General features: G+C 34.3%; 1 protein-coding gene across 2 annotated transcripts in view; it reads right to left on the bottom strand.

Annotated features, from left to right (window-relative positions):
• LOC118269477 (protein kinase C, brain isozyme) overlaps window positions 1–16,791 on the bottom strand; it is a 211,939-nt gene that overhangs the window by 11,830 nt on the left and 183,318 nt on the right. Inside the window, exons 2-6 of one of the 2 annotated variants that reach the window (XM_035584602.2) lie at window positions 13,589–13,620; window positions 12,897–12,979; window positions 5,008–5,119; window positions 2,103–2,231; window positions 992–1,188 (exon numbers count right to left, since the gene is read on the bottom strand). In XM_035584602.2, the coding sequence (XP_035440495.1) occupies window positions 992–1,188; window positions 2,103–2,231; window positions 5,008–5,119; window positions 12,897–12,979; window positions 13,589–13,620 (553 nt within the window). Of the gene's footprint in view, window positions 1–991; window positions 1,189–2,102; window positions 2,232–4,674; window positions 4,787–5,007; window positions 5,120–12,896; window positions 12,980–13,588; window positions 13,621–16,791 lie in introns of both variants that reach the window. The other variant, XM_035584603.2, reaches the window with a different exon arrangement.

Genomic DNA, 16,791 nt, shown 5'->3' with positions numbered 1-16,791 from the left:
ATTGTTTTGGCTAGTTAATAAATTGATTAGTAGAATTAATCAATAGATCGTTCTAGTAAACCACCTATATTGTATTTTTCTCATCCTAATCAGCACGTGTCTACAATCCATAAACACTGGTTCAAACTTCAAGAATAATAAAAAATATAAATTACGTTAATCTCCTAATATCTATTTGAAGTAATATTTTAATAATATTCAATTCATTAGGTTTGAAAATTTCATTGTAATTCAAGCAACTATGCTCCTAAAAGTATTTTAATATGAAACCTTTAATGAGAAATTCATTTTGAACACTCGAGTAGCTAAATTGATTCAGATTTGACAACCATTATGAATAGCAAGCGTAAAAAGGAACGCTAAAATTATTTTAAGAAGAATGTTTAACGATATTTTATTCAAAAATATTTATTATCTGTGACCATTTATCATTTCAATTCTTTGAAGTGACATTTAAATACGCTTGTATTTAATATTTGTTTTTAATTCAAATGTTTGAATTCAAAGATAGAACACCTGCCATTTTGGTGCACATTTTTTAAATAAATGATATTTCTAACTATCATGTAAACATAAACGAACTTAAACTGTTTTTCTTTCTTTCTTTCTTTCTTTTATGTAATTTTTTTTGGGTTGAGCGCCCCGAACTTCATCCATACGGCGAAACGTGAAACAACGTCATGTTTTAAGAAGAATTATCGCTGTTCACTAATCGCTTACCATCAGGTGATCTGCCTACTCGTTTGCCCCCTATTCCATAAAAAAGAATAATAGCTCTAAGGGTATTTTTTATATAATAACTATTCTGAGATATGTCTCATATACATAACAGAAAAAAAAGTTTAACTTATCTGAACTATTCGAGAAGAGCTCTACTAGTTTCAAGTCACAACGGGGCTCATATTCATGACTAGCGAGTGCAGTCCGCTTTAGTACAACTTCTCTCAAATAGTCCACGAGATTTCAATGTAGAGTTAACCATATTCCTTACCTCAATCAGCAGCCTTCGGTCCTTATCTTCAGGCTTGAGGTCAAAAGTCAGGGTCTCATTCCACACAGGGTTGAGAGTGCTCCTCATGGTTTTGGTTTTTTTCTTCACATTATCCGAATCCGGGATGAGCTTCATCTTGACGTAGGGGTCCGACAGACCGTTGGGGTCCATCGGGATCAGGTTGCGGCCTTGTATCACTGTGGGAGGGAAAATGGTTAAAATAAAATGTTTTTTTTTTTTTTATAATGTTTTAATAAGAGAAATGTATGGCTTTGAGATTAATACATTATAGTGAAGATGTTATAATTAGAAATTATAGAACATTAAGAAGTTTTATTTTTGGTTTGCCACAAAGTAGTACAAAAGGCTAACTATCATTTACCATGTAAACTAAATAAACAAATAAAAAATAGAAACTAAAATTGGATTTTTTGGAAATATCCTTAGTAACACATAAATATATGTGATAAAATCCGGATATCAAATTTTGCTCTTTATTTTAAAGATAAAAGAAAAATTAAAAAAAAACAAGTTACGAGGGTAACGCAACGCGTTCGGCGCTCTGATTGGTCGGCTCGTATAAACCAACCAATCAGAGCGCCGAACGAACTCTCGTTTCGATCACTTTAAACGTAAAGCAAACTCGTACTAAGGATACAGAAGTTTTAAAATGTTTCTAAATAAATATTTCATTGTAAAAACTAAAGTTTAGAAGGCTGAACGTTTTTTCGTTAGTGTTCAATTAGTTTACAAAAGCATTTCGGAAGTTTTTATAGCTTTATTATTCTTTGGAGCATTCAAACTTTCAGTATCAAAAACATTGCGAATCATCCTGAGACAAAAAACGATAAAATTGTAAACTGTTCGAAACTTAACAAATAATGTAGAAAATTATCCAAGTAATTACTTTTAGAAGTTCCGTGCTTTAATTACTCTTTATTTAATTTCAATTTTTAAAGTTAACTTCAATCGATATACCATCAAGTTGATGAAACGACGGAAGTAGATATGTAAGATTCGTAACCATTGGCGTTCCGTTGTCTCTGGTGGGAAAAGCATCCTAACAGGGACTCGATCACTTACAAACTCAACTTTTTAAAATGTCACTTACCCACAACAGTAAGCTTGTTCCCCTGGCAAGACACGGTGAGCTGGATGCGCCCGCGCCGCTCGGTGTGGTCGCAGCCGCACAGGTTCGGCACCGACTCCTCGCAACGTTTGTGGACGTTCATGTCGCATGCTATAATGTTAATCAGCTTTTTAATTTATTTTACACACATTTTTTTAAGAGGTCGTCGAAAAACTCATAAGTCATAACTCATTGTTACCTACCAAATGTTTACCAGACAACCTAAGCCTACAATGTGGAATTCAATAAAGAATTGGGTGTACATTTTTACCACCAAAAATGGTGATTTAAAAAAAAACTATGAATCAACAATTTCGAAGACTCTCCGAAACACTCCGTTCATTGTTTTGTTTCCACGAAGAACTAAAATATTGTTAAAAGATATCTTCTACACTTTTATCACTACAGATAGGTTTTAATGTCATTTTGTCTAAAGAAACCGACTTTTTACTTAGTAAGTTTCAAAGAAAAATCGAGACAATTTATTGATCTCAAAATTAATTATCGATAGTCTGTTTTTAAACAGCAAATATTGTTTGGCAAATTATAAAGAAAACATATTTGTAGATGTCTAACCAATACATCAAAATGTGGTTTTATGTAAACACAGACTTTTATAAGCATTTAGAAATTTAAAATATAACATTAATTCTAAACAAATACCTATGTTTTTATTGAAAAAGGCACTTTAAAAACTGAAAAAATATTTACTATGTTAGAGATAGAAAAATAATGAATGTTCAATATTATCGTAAATCATTCCCGATTGAAGCATTAAATGATAAATTGCCTCATACATGTTAAAGAGTTCAAAGATCGGCGATATTTAGTTTTTAGTACTCTGTGAATCCATTAATAATAATGATACTGAATCACGGCTTCATTTTTTAAAGTGGGAGACAGATGTCTCACATACGTACTTACGTAGGCACGTACATTTTTGTCACATTACAATGAAAAGCAAAGTTATTATAAAACAGATAACAATTATAAAGACAGACTATTCGTATTATGAAGAATTTTAAATTTTACTCAAATCGAGAATATTAAACCCTTAGTACGACTTTGCTTTACGTTTAAAGTAATCGAACGCTCTGATTGGCCGGTTCGAATAAACTAACCAATCAGAGCGCCACACACGCGTTTCGATTACTTTAAACGTAAAGCGAACTTGTTCTAAAGGGTACTGAAAACCCGTGCACTTGACAAAGGCAAGTTTTTAATCATTATATACTTATTAATTTGAACAATAAACATACCTACATTATAACATGTATTAAAGATCCACATTAATTGGGAATGATTTACAAAATAATATCACTAATCTTAAAAAAAAACACACAAAACAGTATCATGCAAACAAAAACATGCACAAACAAATAAAATTAGAAAGAGAAGGAAAGTGAATTCACCTTTGTAATAGGATAATTATAACATTAAGGTGTAATATACTCGAATATTCCCCTCCGGTAATTAATGAAATAACATATAAGCGGAGGTAACCGGTATACTCCGGTATATTGGTACCAACACAACGACGGAAATTCGATCAATATTTTTCATACTGCTTTTATTTTTATTTAGGTACTCGTAATTTATGGAGTTTTGTTTTGGATTAAAATTTATTTAACAAGTAATGGATATGAAGTAGATTAATAATTGTTTCCGTATGAGGTATATAATTGGATAAATACTAAGGTAGATAGATATTAAGCAATAGAGAGAGTAAAAATAGTATTGTTACAAAATCACTGTGTTTCCTTTCACTTAATCCTAGAGACACTAACGAGTTTACCTACCTAGCTAGCTTTGATAATAAAACCATTGAGTTAAACTAATAGTGAGTCTAACTACCGCACTCAGAGACATTTAGTGATTACTTAAACTATTCCTTAGTAACGATTTTGTTCTTGAAAACAATTACTAACGACTGTGTTAAGTAATCATTAAATATCTTTAAGTGCAGCAGAAAATAAAGAAAGCTTATCTCCATTACAAAACATACAACTGAAACTGCACAGAGGCACAGATTACAGAGTAAAACAGAATTCAGAAAGTAACATAGAAACACAAGACATACAAGTAGCAGTACCCGATGGAGCCTTTGTCAGCGCTCCACTTACAGGCGATACAATAAAAGCTCCATACAACTAACTACATCAAACTACGTGCACACTAACTTTAATGCAAAGACGTGCAGACACAGCAAACAAACTCGGCTGCACTAGACACAGGAATGAACAGGCAAACAAATTAAAATAAACAGAAGCAAATTGAATTTGTCCAACGATCCTAAAGGGGGAACTTCGTTATAATAGTCCAGACATTTAGTATTACACATTTATCCACGATCCATAACATTTCGTGCAAAGGGACCTCCTTGTCTCACTAATGGGAGCCGACGTGATACCTGGGACTCGGTACCGTCTTGTGCTGACAACATTGACTTTTTAGTTGCAAAGGCATACATTAGTCTTCTCGTGTTAAAGCATTCGCTATCCAGGAACTAGTTTCCTCTTGTTAGTGTCATTCTATAGATACGGCTATATTATACCTCCGCATTTTAATCCCTGATGGGCGAGACCATGGAGTAATGTACCGCAGTGTTCACAAAAAGTTGGCGCAAGGAATGTCCACGTGTTCCATTTGTGAGGAGCGTAGGCCGCCTTTACAATCACAAACATATCATTATAAATTAAAGCACAAATAAAAACCCGGTTGGGAGCGAGAGCGTTCCTACTAAAGAAGACAAAACCTAAAAAGTCTACGAACACAGAAGAGTTAAAAAAAAGCATTAGCAGAAAGCACCATCACCGATCTGGAAGAAAGTTCTAGAACACAGAAGCATTTCCAAGCGTTAGTGGGTTATTCCGCGGTCGCTTGGTACCTTGACACTTGAGGCCCTGGTGGATGAGGCCGTACAGGAGGGAGCCACAGTGGTCGCAGAACGTCGGGGACGAGTATGTGCAGCTGCGGAAGTTGTGCTTCGTGCGTGTATCCTGTTGGCCAGTTATTCAGTGTTACTGTCGCACGAACCCGTGTTGTGACGTCATTGTGGCTGTGTGATGCTTCGTCTGCTGTAGGGCTGTGCTTACCATACTTACCAGAACCATCGTGATTTTAAAGTATGAGTAGTAGCTTTAGTAAAAGTTAGCTTTACGTTTAACGTAAAAGAAATGAGGACGCGTCCGGCGCTCTGATTGGTCGACTCGAATGAAGCAACCTATCAGAGTGTCGAACACACTCCCGTTTCGATCTCATTGAACGTAAAGCAAACTCGTACTAAGGCCCCAGATTAATTAACGTAACAGAATAAAAATAAAAATGTGTTTATTTATTCGTCTGTGTGTGTGTGTGTGTGTGTGTGTGTGTGAATGTACGCTTGAAAACATCGATGTTTTGGTTTACTTCCATAGTAGATAATTATTAGGTTTCCCGTTCCGTTCGAACATGAAATGTCAAATGTTAGTTTCTGAACGTAAATTAATTTAACCAAAACACGATCCGTTGTTACAACACGTGTTAATTGTCGAAAATGTTTTTGGTATGTACCTACAGTACAACAATTCCTGATTCCTATCTCCGTTGAAACTATTAATTATTTCCGAGTAAAACATTTCAGCAATATTCCGTTTTGGATCAAATAAATCATTTATTGTGTTAAAAGCTTCGTTATTGGAATATAAATTATATTTTAATAGGCACAAAGTCATTTATTATTAATGGTTTTAAAACGATTTTCGTATTATAAATTGTTCTTTGTTGCTAGTAGAAATTTTAATAATTAAAAGTTTGTATAATTAATTTATTAAAAGTATTGATTGATTGTTAAAGTAAAAAGTGTTTGGTCATATCTATAAAATAAAAATTAATCGTAGAATGTGTTGCTAAGCGCAAATCTCGAGAACAGCTGAATCGATTTCGCTAATTCTTTTTTTTTTGTTGTGTTTGTTATTGGAAGGAGAAATTATGTAAGGAATAGTTATCTGCGCAGAAAACTTGCGAAACAAAGAAGAAACGTGAAAAAAGGCGAAACAAAGTTCGCAGGGTCCTCTAGTTTATGATACTATATAATATAGTACCTACCAATACCACTTTGTCAATAGACAACACAGCATGAAAGAATAAAGCTTCGGTATTGAAAACAAATGAGTTTTAACAATGTACATAATATTTTTATTCACAAACTTTACGCTAAGTAACACGTACTTAATCGTAAAAAGCATTATTTTTCAAATGTCATGACAGCTACAATTTTACAAAACCACCCATACCTAACTTATTAAAAGAAAGCTGTCTATTCACGATATCGATTTACAGACAATGCCAGCGTACTTTGTAAAGTAAAGATAATTGATATCGATAATTTAAATGCAAATTGGTTCTATCGATCGACAGACATAGAAAAAAAATATAGCCGACTCAAGCGTTTTCATTTCAGAATAGTATTTATTTTCCTTCAGCTGAAACGTGGAACATTTAAAATTCTCAATTAAAATAACTACACTTTGTAATTGGCTTTCTATTTGGAAGCGGGTAAATGGAGGATTTTATTCGTATTTAATTTTGTTTCGTTTTAACACTGGATCTACATGTTGGTTCAAATGTTGGCGCCAAAGGTATTCGTCCAATGTTTTTGGCTGGAAAATATTATTGGCCTTAATGATGAGGTGAGTTTTTTCTAGCCATTTTTTTAAAACTTTGTCCCCACCCTAGTATTTTCTCCTGTGTCTTGACAGCATTTACAAACATACAAGTTCACATACTACACATGACACCAAGAATCGAAACAACAATTTATTCCTCATATAAAGAGTTGTGCCATGCAGGAATCGAACTCAAATTTTTAATTATAAGCTCTTGTTTGAGGGGGGGAAAATCATTCAATGACTTCTCCCGCCTTGGTTGAGGCGGGAGGGAGTGTCAGACTCTTACTGACTAAAAACCACCCCGTTCCTTCTCCTGCTTTGAGCCGGAGCACCGGTAACCTTTTACGTTGTCCGCAGCTCCAGATCGGGTTAATTATAACCTTGAAATCGGTAACCCGCATTGAGCAAGCGTGGTGAATAAAACCCAAACTTTCTCTGTGCGAGAAAAGGCTTTGGTCAGCAGTGGCCACTTACAGGCCGTTGATGTATGTGCTAAGGAATATATCTGCAAATGACGACTGGCTAATCATATATTCATTCCAGTATGATAACTTGAGCAAGTCAAATAGCTCGCAGCAATACAGGAGGCGGTATGTAACTTGTGTGAAACTATGTTGCCAAGTCTGCCTCGGGCGATACATGCCGGGAATGGTAGATGCACTTGCGTTCACTAATATGTGGGCTAATTGAGATTCTGTACGGTATATGATTGTTATTACCTGACGCTGTGTTGGTAACTAATTAATTGTATTTTGTATTTGATTGAAAAAAGAGTAACCTATGGAGTTTCTTGTTCGTTCTTCTTAATAGGAATCTATACGTTAGAACGAGCAAATACCTTCACTTGAGGACTGAACGAAAGACATTTTTTTAATATTTTGTTTGACGTTTAAAAGGACCTTACTGGCGTAATTAAAATATAATAAGATTTCAAGATTTCGCCAGTTATTTGAAAAGTTCAATATAATAAGAGGCAATACTATTTCAAAAATCGAAACGAGTGTGCATTAGGTGCTCTCGTTTCGTTCTCGTTAAAAAAAACGTAAAACAAACTCGTACTAAGCCCTCTATCTACTCTGCCGTAAATACCTGCGCTATAATTCTTACCTGTTTTAAAAAGAAAAGAAAAATACAAGAGTAGCATTAAAAGGAAATGCTCTCTGTAAAATATTAAATGCATTTCCTACATAGAGCCTGAAACAAAGAGTTTCGCTCGTAATTGGCTTATTGTATTATGAAACTTCGTGCTATTAAACTAAGGTAGAATTTTGCTTGAACGTACGCTGGTTACAAATTAGTTCTAAGTAAAATATAGGAAGGTAGATGGAAAATACATTGTTAATAATGCTCGAGACTCATGCTATTAATTTAATGTCATTTACAAAGACTTGAAATACAGGCTGTTAGCATTGTTTATGTTTTTTTTAAACTAAACTGCTCTACTCTAATCGAACCTAAGACAGCTTCGTAATTTAAAAATAACAGATTTATGTAAGTAAGTTTATGTCGTGGTAGCCCGGAGGTTTAAGTCGATCGATTCCCATGCATGATGCCATTCCCATGGGTTTCCCCGATTCTCATGGGTAAGGTTTTGAAACCTGTCAACGGCAAGTACCAATGTGACATTTTCAGAGTTACATGTACTTTCTAAGATTATTTAGACACCACTGATAAATGATGAAGGAAAACATCGTGAGGAAACCTGGGCTTAAGATTTCGAATTATAAGTTTGATGCTGAAACCTTCTTCCTGTGAGAAGAGGTCTTTGGTCAGCAGTAACTTTTAAGTTCGGTATCAAAATTGTCTTAACACGTAAAATAAGAAACATATATTGAAATATAACTTATAATATCGTAAACACAAAAACTGGACATAATATTACAGTAATATTTTTAAATCATTATAGAAACAGTCGTTGTTTTAAACCACTACATGTTTCAAAATTACATTTATGAGAACGTAACAAAAATAAAAAATACTCCCGTGACCTTTCCTTAGCAAAATGAATACAAAACTTCGCAAACGAACGCTAGAGGCGGCGGCGAGTATCAGTAAAACACCGAAAATAACATTTAAAGTTTAAAAAGATATTTATTTCAACGTAATTATGTATTTTAAACTATGTAGCTGTTCTTTGTGGTTTCATTATAATGTTTCTGAAGTTTTAAAGGAGTTAAAACTATAGATTGGTTATTATTTAAGCCACGAAAAGTACCTAATAGATTACTTTCTAAGCTGCTTCATAACTTGGTGGAATCTTCCCGAATAAAATGTGCAGACACCAGCATATCAAACTACCCCAAACTGTAAAATTTCTTTAATAGACTTTGAATTCTATACATCAAGCAATAAAGTCGGAAATCTCTCAAAGTTAGGGTTACCTTGACGTGCTTCAAAGACCTTTTTTTAAAGGAAAAAATATTAAAATTCCACAAATAACAAAAGTTCATTTAGAACTAGACTATTTCATTTCATCTAGAATATTTCAAAGTTAGTACTTAGTTAGGTAAACATCATTCCGTAACTTTTAATTAGCTACTTAATTCTTGTCAGACAAACAATGCCTTTTAAGTAGCCACTCGGAAAACTCATAAAAACGTTATCTTTTCCAACTTAATTAACCCTCTCTTACTGTTGGTTTGCATAACATTATGTAATAAGAGAGAGGAAGAATTGTATTCGCTCAATATGAACCTGGCCTTTTAATTCTCCGAAGATATAGAAAATACATCAACCATTTTCCAAGATTCCACCATTTCCGTTAGTTATGTTTTGCCCTATGTATTTCAATAATCCGGAGCTGCAGACTGCCTAGCGAGATACCGGGGCTCCGGTTCGAAAAGCAGAAGTAGGAACGGGGTGATGTTTAGTCAGTAAGAGTCTGACACTACCTCTCGCCTCGCCCAAACATCGCGCCAAACAATCGCCTCGCCGTTAAGCAAAAACGATGCCTGGCATAATTACAATAAAAATATTGAGAAAAACTGTTAATTCCTTACCGGTTGAGCATGCGATCAATGTGTTAGTAAAAGATATTCCGTGAAAGAAAAATATACCGCGTTGTATCTAGGCTATTTACTAGACATTGACAGTATCTAAATACGACTGCCATTTACGAAATATCTGGACCGTGTAAATACAAGGTCTAAGCTTCACTACATAGCTATTATGATACTGTATACATGTACCTATTATACATTAGAATGTAGGATTATGTATTGGTACACGATGAGAAGAAATTTATCCACATTGACTGATGTATCAAATATTGTCTGTTATTATTCCTCAATGTTCATGTGAACATAAATATTTTAGCATATTATACACACCTACAAGTAAGACTTTAAGAAATATTTCATAACCTAGATGTCTTTAAGGCGCAAGTGAATAAGTTGCCCATGAGCAACTGTGCTCCATTGTAGACTGCATCATCGCTTACCACCTCGCGAGATAGTAGCCATACATCGACCCATTAAATATAAAAACAATACAAAATATACATTATTTTATACAAAATGAGTGTCAACTACTAGACTATCAAGACTTTTCAAAGTCAAAGTCAAAGCATTTATTTTAATTAATGCTAAATTAGGCACTTGTGAAACGTCGAATTCTCCGTCTGTCTGTCCGTCAGTGAAGCTAGGCGCTCAGTTTTTAACCTCAGTAGCCCTAAATGGTAAACTAAAGAGTCAAAAACATTGTTGCATTTTAGCAACGATTACGCTGTGAAGGTAAGCAACAAGCTGACAACTAAACAACACTAAAACAGCGCAACTTTAACAATTTCAATTTCCCCAAACGCAGTTCCCAACACTGGCTTTGTAAACAAAAACAACGGTTACATTTTGTAACTTAGATTATTTGAGTTTAAAGTGCAATTTTCTTTAACATTTTGTTAATATGTATAAGGTTTATTTTGTAACAATATATCTTTTGCGAGGTTTTTTATATATTTACTTGTTTTTCTCTTACCTAATTTATATAGAGGTTTAAATCTTAATTAATTTAATAGAGTTTTCTTTCAATGATTCTTGTATTATTTGGTCAAAAGCAGTTACATTATTTTTTTACAGACAATGTTACCAAAAATGTTCATTCTCCGACATCTAAAGATTGAGTGTAAAGGAGGAAAATCACCCAATGCCTTCTCCCACTTTAAGCGAGGCGAGAATGAGTGTCAGACTCTCACTGACTAAACATCACCCTGTTCCTACTCCTGCTTTTCGAGCCAAAACCCCGCCAACACGATAGACAATCCGCAACTAATATCTAAAAGACGCAGTTTCGTCATTCGTGTAAAATGAAAAATATTTACCACGTCAACCATTTGATTAGCCATTTACAACGCATTTAACAAACAAGTTCCCATCCATGTACTAGATAACATAATTACCCACAGACCGTTTAATAACAGAGCTGTTACAACAAATTGCACCAATTGTGCTCTATTTGAAACGCAACAAAATGGCGGGTGTCTCATTCCCGCCAATTAATACAACATGGCCGCTTGACGTTAATAACGTATTATTTGAAGTGAGGAACCATTATTAAACAATTTTGCACTTGAGATTCGACTTTTAATGTTCGTGACCTGATTTTCTTGTTCAGTTTTCGTATATTTTCATTATGAGATAATTTTCCTATCATATTTTGCTCTGATCGCTTCGGTTAGGTTGTAATGAAAGTGTATGGCGGTAATTTTCTTCGCGGAAATTATGGACTTGATTATCTTTCACGTGGTTTATTTATTTTATATCCATGCGTTTCGTGTTTTTGAGAATGAAATACCCATACATTACTTGCTTGTGCATTTTAAAATTATGAAAATTACCCATATATCTTTTTTTCTCTTGAGGAAGATGTTCGTTCGACATTTTGTTTGCTGAAAATTAATTTCCATTTAACATTCTTCCTGCATTCAAAAAGTTTCTCAACATTTTTAATTAACGAAGAGTGGAATCTTTAAGGAAGTACTCGAAGCAGACCAATTTACTTTTTAAATCAAAATTTTATTGGTTATAATAGTCCAAGAGACATTGCAATTTATATGAAGATCCTATGCATAAATGATATTTGAATATATTATGTTGTAAATAGGTGGATAAAAAAACTGTTAATGCGTCTGTATTTTTGTAGTTATAATTTTATAGTTGTGATTAATTGTAGTGTGCAACATAGGTACTATATTGATTAAATATATTGTAAAAATATGTATTACTAGGGCCAGGACGTAGAGTCCGAGGAGGAGTAACAATTGTAAATAGAATTATATATTTTTTCTTTTTTTTTTAAACCATTGCCTCACACTAGGATTTTCTCCTGTGTTTTTCAGGCTTTTTTTACAAACATACACATATCACCCAGACGGGTTTATTAGTATTTACATTTAAATATGTAAATACCATTATACCTATTCAAAACAATTACTCGACGCGAATAAAAGTCCTTACTTTGTTTTCCCTGAGTGTATCTGTAATTGTGTATACTATGTAAGTATTTATGAAACAGAAACTCATTAAGTTTGAGTGCAGTACGCGATGCTTGTTGATGGGCGAGCCCACTCGTGGCCGCACACGCAAACTGATATACAAATAATTACTTTATGCTTTCTGCCAACAAATTGTGTTAATTGTTAATTAAAATTAATATTTTCATGTGTTGTTTGTATGAGTTTTATTATTTAAATGTGTGTTGTAGATTTAAAATTAAATGGTTGGGTGTAAAAGGTTTATTTTACTGTTGAGTTATGGGGCATGTTGTATTACTTATGAAAGATTTTGTAGTGTAATGTGTATTGATAGTATAGACTTATTTTACACCTGTATAACTTAAATTACAACTTCTGAAAATATCTTTAAAAAAACTTAGCTTATAGGTACATATAAAAAGTACATAATTACCTTATATAGCAATAGTACATTCCACCTTCATTTCACGAAGGACATAGATTAACAACATAAAATGAACAATACCACTGCATCAGACATCACATTTTCAAATTTAAACATAAACACCAACCAAAAAATCCAACATTTACACGATCACTCACAAAAACCCGTTCAACAAAATCCAGAAATTTTCCATCGATATTGGGTAAACATAAAATAAAAAGGCTGGCAATACTCACGTCGGAATCCGCGCCCTTGTCTGCGCCTGGGCAGGTGAACGTCACATACTCGTGGCATCTTTTGTGGACCACAAAGCTGCACACTGCACAGATAACATATAAAAGATGGCGACAAAGACGTCTTGTCGGGCTCTTAGACTACTTAGTAAAGAAAATGTTTTGAAAGAATTCTTTACATTCTATGTTTCTTATATCCTATTGAGAATGGATTTAGCGATGCTTAAGACGTTTGTTTATGATAGTAGTGTAGCACATCAAAGGTGGGTTTAGTTTGGACTTAACATATTTAAATACTAGTTTTTGCCAGCGGCTTCGCCTGCGTTCAAGTCGGAAAAAAAGTATCCTGCCACAATATAATTCCCTTTCCGTATACTAAATTTCAACAAAATCCGTTTAGTAGTTTCAGCGTGATTGACGGACAAACATCCAAACAAACAAACTTTGATATTCACAATAGAAGTGTCATTACATTCACCCAGCACATAAATAAATATAATTTTGAAGAAGACTGACAGGATTAAAATTTGAATTATCTTTTCCAAAAATTATTCAGCCAGTACCTAGCAGCAATTTAGATCTCAAAAATCAATACTGATAACATCATTATTGTTTCAAAACTTCATCATTCACATCATAGAATCTACAAGAACCCAATTAAATCGCCATTTAATATATATTTTTTCAAACCTTACCTTGACACTGGTATCCTTGTTTGCCAAAACCCCTGTAACAAGAGAGATTTAAATTAATATAAAAGTCCTCGGGGGATACTGGGGAAATAATTTTGCGGAGTACCAACCGGTTGCCATAGTAACCGGGGATATTTATTCTCCATTTACATTTATTTAAAGCACTATTAGGGGTGATAAAGGTTGGTACGATATTTTATAATTTTGTGTCGCCGCTGTGGGCTTAGTGGAACCTTTCTAGGTACACACAAATTAGGGATTTTAAAAGTAATATGAAATTAAATGGTTGTTTCTCGGATCGATATTAATTTCAATACTCAGTTTATTAGGTTTTACAAGGGCTCCGGCTCAAAAAGCAGGAGTAAGAGTGGGTGGGGTGGTTTTTAGTTAGTAAAAGTCCAACACTCCCTGTCGCCCGAGGCAGGAGAAGCTAGAGAGAGAAGAATATAACTTACGGATTCAAAAAAAAAAATTGCACAATCCAGCGATGGGTAAGTACCAAGTATAAGTAATTTTTCAGGAACCAAACTATACCAAATTACCACCCGAATACTGAAACGCTACTCAATTCTAAATTGTATTTAAATATCGTGCTATCTCTGTCTTCCATACAGAATTTATAGTGACGGAACTATTAACGAGAGCGTCTTATAATTGAGTGGCGTTTGAGTATCTGAGCATAAAAAGAAGAAAGAAATAAAATCTGAGTACGCACACAAAATACTGGAAGAGATTTGATCGTGATGTGTGGTAGATGATTTCCTAAACAAACATGGCGGACAAACAATTAGATGCGCGGCCGTGCGAGAGACAATGAGGAAAGCTAACAAATGTACGAAGGTACAGGAAGGTACTTCTAGTACCTAAATGTGTTTTTATACCGTATGGGAAAACTTCTTATGATTTAATTTAAACCACATATTTGTTATCATTTTGGATGGCATTATACGAGGAAAAGGTGGGCCTTTTCCTCGTATAATGGTAAGCCAAAAAGTGCATTATTCTCTTTGAGCTAATTTGAACAGTCTTTAGAAATACGGTATTATATCAGCTGCGCCACATGTCTGTAACATTCCTAGACAACCTCCAATATTACAGTTTTTCTGTGATCATTAAACATGAAGCTGATGCTACAGAATTAATACTTGATTAAGTTGGAAGGCTTCAAAACCGCGTTCTTACGCATTAGGTCTTAAACCTCAGGGTCATCACGATATCAACAGCACTCTTTAATAAACCGATTTTTTTTAACCTGCAACCCGCCTTGAAACATTACGGCAGACCCTCTACGTATAGGATGTCCATAGACCAAATAGGAACGGTCATAGGTGATTGTTGATGAAAAATTTGTCTATCTGAACTAAACTTAATGATATCCCGCTGTTACTCGATCGAAATATGGTATAATACAAGATACAATGAAAATAAAACAAAAACACTTAACACTTTACTAGCCAACCGTACCTCGTTGAACCGGATAGCCATCGGAATTGAATCGTTCGCTCCAAATGCTATTACTTCAATTAGAGCGACTGTGCGCGCGTGTACACCTGCCTCGATATTATATTGAAAACAATCGACGGACGGACTGGCCGTAAACTGTCACAATTTCCTCTGTTAAGGAAATGGGATTGGATTTGATTTGAAATTGGAATATGGAAGTGAGTTGCTAGTCAAATTTCGTATTTTATAACTACTTTCGAAAGGGCCTAACCCTTTTTAGAATTGAAATGAGTCCTCCAATTTGTCGAAATTTGTAAGGTATGAATAATGAAATATTTTTGAATTAATATAAACTTTAATTCATTAAAATGAAAGTCTTTTCGAACGCAACGACACTTCACAAATTGACAATGCAATTTCATTGGTCGAATTACATTTGCAGCAAATTCATGTCAATTTAACGCACTGTGATTGGCAGAAATAGAATGGAAGTGCTGCCATCTGCTTCAGTCAGTCTTTATAGAATTGTTTGGTTGGTATTTCTTCAATTAGTTCTAAACTACACCTGCTCTTGTCTTGTGTAATGGAGAAGTAAATGGTCCTATCGCTTACCTAATGGTTGCTTGGAAATTAAATTCCTTCCTTTCTTGCTTTTTATTTTATTTTGTAGTAGGAATTTAATTTAATTTTTACCTTAAGTATAATATTAATGACTAAAATGTTCTTTTCTCCTATAGAATAAAGGCCGTTCACATAATAAAGTTCGAAAAGAACGAGTGTGTCGCGGACTGCTGCTCATCAATATGAGCCTCTAGCATGGCTTGAAACTAGTCGAGTTTCTCGGTAATTAGTTACGTGAGTAAGCCGAAAAACATAATCATTATTTTTAATATCTCCACAAAGTTTCCTTAACTGACACGCATGCATTAAGACTGATGACTGTTGATAAACTGAAAGAAGTATGTAAGATTCGTAGCAATTGAATTTCCATAGTCTCTGTCTACACCCATGGGAGACAGAAGTGAGATTATGTATGTATGTATGTATGTATGTATAATGTTATGTAGATTGAAGCTACATATAACAAGGGTAAAGGGCATATACACAGTACAACACAAACATCTTTAAGACCCTATAGAAAATAAAAACAGTGAACATACCCTGGTAACACACGTTGTAATTAATAATTCGTAATTCTAATGCCTTCTGGAGCCTTCAGATGAACTTGTGCTAAAGTTCCTTCATGAATAATAAATGATATGAGGTACATTAGATATACATATTTGTGTATGTAAGTAATGTCGGTAGCTCAAACCGTAACGTCTTTGCGTCTAGTTTTGTGATAACTAGGACTATTTAGGTATATGTTTCTATGGCCTATAGATAGTGTGGCAACGGTAGTTTTATGTTTGTCACAATATCTACTATTCCAGCGGTAACCAATTTGACAAAGACCAGGTAGAAGTACTTTTTGATAGACTTTTGTATTTGAAATTTTACAGAGGAGATATCCATAGCAGCAAGTGGTGAATTGTTGTTCGACGTAAAGGAGGAGGCCTTTATTCAGCAATGAACGTTTTTCGGCTGATGATGATGATGATAATAGTCCAGCAGTCACAAGCTGTTAAAGCCGATAACGTAATTGGTAAGAAGAGTGAGAATTAATGTGTACAGTACCCTTAGTACGAGTTTGCTTTATGTTCAAAGTTATCGAAACGAGAGCGCGTTCGGCGCTCTGATTGGCGGGCTCGAATAAACCAACA

Source organism: Spodoptera frugiperda, chromosome 2 (genome assembly GCF_023101765.2).
Source record: "Spodoptera frugiperda isolate SF20-4 chromosome 2, AGI-APGP_CSIRO_Sfru_2.0, whole genome shotgun sequence".
NCBI lineage: Eukaryota > Metazoa > Arthropoda > Insecta > Lepidoptera > Noctuidae > Spodoptera > Spodoptera frugiperda.
This window is presented reverse-complemented; position numbering and strand designations above follow the sequence as displayed.